Source organism: Chelonoidis abingdonii, chromosome 2 (assembly GCF_003597395.2).
Source record: "Chelonoidis abingdonii isolate Lonesome George chromosome 2, CheloAbing_2.0, whole genome shotgun sequence".
NCBI lineage: Eukaryota > Metazoa > Chordata > Testudines > Testudinidae > Chelonoidis > Chelonoidis abingdonii.
In genome coordinates this window covers 222,723,368-222,730,064 of record NC_133770.1, presented here as the reverse complement: position 1 = coordinate 222,730,064, position 6,697 = coordinate 222,723,368, and the positions used below count along the sequence as shown (strand labels likewise).

The 6,697-nt window shown below is 41.3% G+C and overlaps 1 protein-coding gene across 1 annotated transcript; it reads right to left on the bottom strand.

The window, feature by feature from the left end:
• Window positions 1–3,703: 3,703 nt before the first annotated feature.
• CATSPERD (catsper channel auxiliary subunit delta) lies at window positions 3,704–6,091 on the bottom strand. The gene has a single exon (XM_032785019.2). The coding sequence runs from the start codon at window positions 6,089–6,091 to the stop codon at window positions 3,704–3,706; it is 2,388 nt and encodes a 795-aa protein (XP_032640910.2).
• Between the last annotated feature and the right edge of the window lie 606 nt (window positions 6,092–6,697).

Here is a 6,697-nt window from a genome sequence, read left to right as displayed (position 1 = left end):
TTTATAATAAAATTCTGTTTCGTAGTAGGGAGTGGTGAAAATAGTTTGAGTCAAAAATAATTGTTTAAATAACTGAACCAAAGTGAAGTCTAGATTATTGGCTTCAGAGACATTTGTAACTAATTTTAGATCCTGGAGCAGATACTTATGGATACTTACTTTATTTTTTATTTGTAGTTTAGCATTGTCTGTTATGTTTGTGTAGTATGACCACAATTTCACTTAGCCTTAACCTGCTCCTGTTAAAGTAGATGAGATTTAACAGATATCGGGGCATGCTCTACTTCGCTACCGCTGACTTCAAGGGTAAGAAAATGGGAGCGCTGTGGCAGGTCAGCCAGTCTTGTGCTAAGAAGCATAGGACTCATGAGTGAGAATCCTCCATGGGTAGCATGGTATGTTTAGTGAAAAGGTATAACCAAGCATAACATTTGATACAATTGGATGAGAGATTATGGAATCTTCACTGAATATTTTAAGTCTTAAATACACAATAATATGACCCACATTCATCTGAATGTGGGTCAGAATGGCTGCGACATTAGGGGAAGTTAGTATAACTGAAAATGGATGGAACTAAATGGCCTTCATTATACAGTTACCAATTCCTTTCTGTTTACCTGTAACTTTTTTACACTGGTCCCAGAAGTTCAGCCAGCTTGTCCAATAATTGCATACTCTCATACGTCCCTCAGAGGAGGTTTTTCTTCTTCCTGGCTTTGGAGTTTCACATGCAGAGCGAATTTGTCTAGAAACTGTTGCGTAGTAACCAGGGGTGTTTATACAGCAAATAAGGATTTGGGGGCAAATCCATCGTGGAACTACAACAGTTTACTCCAGCTATTGGTTGGCCCCTTGATCCTTCTCCTAAAGAGCTTATGACCCAAACTGATCACAAAACAGGACTCTCAGAGAAGATAATCACCCATTGGGAATAGAGGAGAGGTTATGGGTTAGGTGGTGCCCAATATGCAGCATGTTAATTCTTAGTTTGCTTTCAAAGTATGTGGTAGGGGAAAGATTTTTGAGGAAGGAGTTGAAAGAGCAGGAGGTTGCCAGGTATACAGGATCAAAGTGAAGATTCTAGGTATGGGGCAGGTGAGGTACTTGTGGAGGGGAAAAGTAAGAAAAATAGCATGGAGAGAGGCAGAAGTGCAGAGCACATGGCCTGAACAGAGGAGTGGTAGGAAAAATATGAATTGTAGACAAGGGCAGAGTTGGGAGGAGCCTTGTAAGCAAGAATGAAGGGGTTAAAATGATTAAAAGGATATAAAACTAGTAAAGAGATGTGTCAAGATGGTGGTTGTAGTTAGAGTGGGTGAGGAAAATGAATTTGGTGGCATTTTGAATAGACTGGAGGGGAGCAAGGTGATTATTGAGAAGATGGTACTCTAGCCTAGGTGGATATTATCAAGGGACAATTGTGGGATTTGATAGTAGAATTGAAAAGTAATAGATGGGTTCTGAAAAATGTACACCAAAAAGATGTAGAATTTAACGGTCTGAATGTCAGAGGTAAAGGAAAGAGACAGTCCAGTAGGGCAAGTCTGAAAAGCAGAATTATATTCATAATAAATTATTTAAAAATGTTTGCCAGAATATCAAACATCCATTTAGCTGTTATCCAGTAGCTGATGCATAATTGTCTCTAGAGTTCCAAGATAACTATTGATTGGTTATTGTTGACTTAGAAGAGATGAAATCTTGGACTTGTAAATAGGTTTGTGCTGGTTTATTACAATAAGCTTGGTTGAACATCATTTAAAGATAATCAAATAATGTGTTTGATGAATCTTATGCAATCATTTGATTCTGCCAGTTTATTTAAAGGGATGCCTCACAAAATATGTCAACGTTTTTTCATCAATCCAGAGAGAGGTTGTATTTTGTGCTTTCATTACCATATTTGCCTTCTGGAGGGGAGGTCTTCTCCTTAATTCCTGCCCTTAGTGCATCCTATTGATTTAGTTTTGACGCACAATTTTGCTACTTTTTGCAGTTTCTGGAGTCTTTTTTTCTTGGTTTTTTTTTCTTGATTACTTTTCCAACAACAGGTGAAAAATCCGACTAACAGAACACCTTCTTTCCTTCCTTCACTTGCCCACACGAGTCTCTTCCAGGTTGTTGATCTAGACAGTTGAATTCCCAGCATGGAAACCATGACAGGGGGTAGATTTTACAGAAGTGGTAATCATGAGGGGAACTTACTTTTAACTATTCATCTTACATTCCAGAGTCACAGAACAAACTATTATCATTTTTTTAAACTGACAAATTTTTATTTTTAAATCTAAAGAACATCCATATAATATGCAGGTAAAGAAAGCAAAAGTTCTGTCCTTATAAGCATAATGAATCTAAAGCACCTTATTTGAAGAAACTATATTGTTTCTTCACTTACTCTAGACCTAATAGATAAAAGAAATCCACAAATGAGCCCTCAGTTAACAAATAATAAAAATGAACAATTTTACTACAAAGATGTAAAAACAATTGTCTAAAATACTTTTGCTATATTAAAATGTTAATTAACATTAAAATATCTTTTCTATAGTCAAGACAATATGAAATGCGCAGGCAAAACCCCAGTTTGTTTCTTAAACGATGAATGTCATGGTTTTTGGTTTGTTTCTGTTGCATGCCACTGTTGTGTTAGCCCATACATTGTACCCATCAGTAAAGTTTTTTTAAAAATCTGTTAATACAGATTTGAAAGGTCCTTGCACGTGTGTGTGTGGGGGGGGAGGAGTTTGAGAGTCTCAGTGGTGAAGAGTATGAACTGATTATGGCAGTGGACCACATAAGTTTCATGGTACATTCATTAAATAGGTAATACTTGGTTGACCACATGACGCAACAGGAAACCATTGGTCTGTCAACTAAAAAAACCTAACTTAATGAACTAACCCAGTGGCCACATCCTGCAACCTTTTTTCATGTTAATTTGTATATACTCAGGCTAGTAATCCCATTGAAGCCAAGTGCTATTCAACCTCAATAATGTTTTCAGAATCCATTCAATTCTCTTATATTGGAGAATAATTGTATTTTACTGTTTTGATGGAGAGTTCTTTAGAACGCAATAGAAAAGTCAGTATTCTGCCATCCAGCAAATGAAACGGAATGGGATATAAACTAAAATTAATATTGCAAATGGTGAAAGAGGAGGAAAATCACAACAGGAATGCAAAATAGAGGAAACAGAGGAATCTCTTGGATTTCCATTGACATGCTGTCCATGGAACAAGCACTAGCCATGTTCCAAGGACATCCTTATTCTTTTCTGAGAAAAGGCTCAGCTGGATTAGAAGATCCAGCTCTTGAATAGGTTAATATCACTGACTACATTAACAAAAGGTGACACACTTAAAAGCAATATATTAGCAATAAACTTGATGACTGCGTGAAAATGAGAAAAAGAATCGGGAAAGATAAATTAGTATGTGAAAGCAGATCTAAAGGAATGTCCATCCTTTAAAGATCTAATCGCTTGGAGTAAAAACATTACTGCTCCAACATCTCTAAAGTTAGAAAACCATATAACAGTTCCTTTTACCATTTCCTCTTTCATACATAGGAATTCCTTATTTTAATCAGCTTGCCTCAGTCGGGATTATTTCATAAAAAACTAGCCTATTAGAATTCTTAACGCTACGCACATCAATTCCCCTGACCACCGTACTAGATTTCTAAATGATTATGCTCAAAATACTTTAACTTTTGGGGATTTTTTCATAAGTGATAGTTTATGTAATAGGTATCCCATCAAAATTGCAATCAGAATAATAGTCAGAAAAGCTGTCAGTGTTGTCCAAGCATGTATGTAGGACTTTGGGAGGGCACCAGTGACATATACACTGACGATTGCAGACAATTCACAGTAACTATATAATTTGTCCACCACGATGGCTTCAAAGATATAGAAGCCATTATAGTGTGAAAAAATGATCTTGTTCTTTTCATTTTGACCAAGAATTTGATACTTGGCTGAGGGTGATACTAATTTAGGTCCATCGTGATTCTTGCAGCTTTCATAGTTCACTCTGCTCCATGCAGTATGTGGATTTGGAGAATTTTGCTTTTGTATCAGAGCAGTCCAATTCTGAGGTTGAGAGATACAATTGGCTTCAGCAGCTGTCAAGAGATAATCATAATTATACATTCCATTGACTTCAAACACAACAAAGTCAGCAGAAACATACTCCACAAATGCATCATTTTCCCACAGTTCAAGGATTGGCAGCCAAGGAGTATCATAATACAGCAGAAGAGGACACCCCAGTTTACTATACTCGTATAGAACTTCAAGATCACTTTGACCTAACTGTGGTGTGGCAAGAAAATGTGGGTCATATAAACTGTGGCTGATAGTATAAGTGAAGTTATCTTGCAGCATGCTTTGATTAAACAGGCCTTTGCTGCATGCTGTTGTGTTTTTAAAAACTTTAATGTGTTTAGTAGGTGGGCAACCTACGTTGATAAGTGCAGACAAAGGCTGCATATCAATGCAGCTGGGTCCTTTGTTGGGGATGTCCACAGTAAGGATAGACATCCCACCAGAGGGGAAGGTGTCACTGGAATGAGGATCTGCCATGCCAGAGAAGCACTGCTGCAGTAGCTGCATGTGCAAGCTGTACTTGGTGTTCCCATCATATGTGTACCCATCCTCTGTTATCCGTGCCCGGAACCCTAGCACGTGGGGGTTGCTCACAGTCACCATTGGAAAAGCCCCAGTGCCTGGCTTTGGCACAAACATGGCACTAAAGTTCAGCGTCTGGTGCATGTCGATATAATGGATCTTGTTGTGGAAATGGCCCTTGAGGATCTCAACTGGGCAGTCTTGGAGAGGTGGCCAAAACTCCATCATCAGCAACTGCACGTTCAAGGTGCATTTCTGGAAGTTATAGGCCCAGGAACTATTGGTAGGTACAGGGGTCAACACGGTTAGCATCCCTACTTTGTCAAACATCAGTGCAGCATTGCACAGGCCTTTCTGGCTGCTGTTGCGCTCTCCAATCTGCACCATAGTTGTGGAGACCATGTCTAGGCTCCCATGGAAGAGCCGATGGTCATGGGTCAGGGCTGCAATCTCAGTGTTGCTGATGGCCACGTGACAGAGGCCGCCGCCAGGGAAAGAAAGGGAGGTTCTGGAAAACACCCTTGTCTGCACAATCACTGGCTCCACAAGCAAGCCATTACTGGAGGAGATCAGCAGAGTATCTTTGGTCCAGAGGATGGTGAAGCCCCACAGGTAAGGGTGTTGGATACCCTGGACATCACGGCCCCCTGTGGAATTCAGGTTGAAGCCCATGGAGCTGTGGCTGTACATGTGACTCATGTTGCTCCCGATGTATGAGAAATAGGCTCCTCCTCCTTTTCCTTCCCCACCACTGTGGGTGTGATTGATGAGCAACCCAGTCTGGGAAAGGGAAACAAAATTGTAGACACCAAGCAGCACCCCTTGCAGTTCTGGGCTCAGCTTCAGAGCAGTGAAGGTGTGGCCTCCATCCTCTGACTGGAAGATGTGGCTTTTGGAGACTGAATGCCCAGTCTCATAGGCAAAAATAGTCATACTGATGGCCTGGCAGGCTGGGTCCTGCCCTGGGTAGCAGCAGTGGGTGTTTGAGAGCTTGGTGACCAAGAAATTGATCCCCTGTACTGGGAGCCATTCCTCCTCCCCAGCTATGAAGAAGTAGAGATAGACCCGTCCATTTATCACCATTACTAACTGATACTTCTTCACAAAGGCTGCAGCACTGACTGAGGCATTTGGGGTCTCTAGCTCAGAAGGGATGGTCAGTGGCAGGAGGCTGGTTTCAAATCCATCTGTGCTGAGGAAAACCTTCTGTCCCAGGTACAGGGCTGGACTGGGGCGTCCCCAAGGGTCACCATCATTACATGGGTACTGTAGAAGGGAAGGTTCAGTGCCGGTGAAACTCAGGACAGTGCCTGACACCTTGTCCCGGGCACTGAAGGACCGACTTGAGTACACTAGCCTCTCACTAATGCATGACCAGGAGGTAATTTTTCCCACTGCAAAACACAGCCACAGCCAGAGTTCAGCTAGCGAGACTGGCCAGGAGTGAGGCATTTGTTTTGATGTTATCAGAATATCCCCTCCTACCAACTTAAGCTGGAGGTTGATACTTCATGCTCCTTGTGGACAACAGCTCAAAATGGCTCCTGGCTCTGCTCCCTCCCTGCTGTAAAATAGAAGGAAGTTCCAAGAGGCAGTTGGGGGCTGGGCTGGGCTATGGGTTGTATGTGGCTGTTGTTCTGAGTGTTTCCTATACAGTCTCTGTCATGTGTAAATGATGTTTGAGGCTCGCAGTTTTGTGGCTGATTCTACATGACTAACAATGGCCCCTTCTGCTAGATTTACCTCACATTTGCTCCACCCAACTGAGCAACAGCCCTAGTAGTCAGTTGTGCCTAATGCTAATTTTCTTACGGTTTTGTATGTGTCACTGGTGCTCATGATCATAGAATCACAATAGAATAAACCAAGCCAGTAACAAAAGTGACCTACTGTGTCACTAGTTAACAGGGAGCCAAAACAGTCACCTATAGGCATTGCTGCCCCTATCACCACCCAGATAACTGGACCTTTGTGATGTAAGGGTATTAAAACCAAAAGCATCACATGTAAGGTTTTTCCAGTTCCAGAGAACCAGCCACACATCCCAGGTCCAGCTAT

Bases quoted from the DNA above. Each gene is read 5' to 3' on its own strand.
- CATSPERD (XM_032785019.2), bottom strand. From the start codon at position 6,091: ATGCCTCACTCCTGGCCAGTCTCGCTAGCTGAACTCTGGCTGTGGCTG.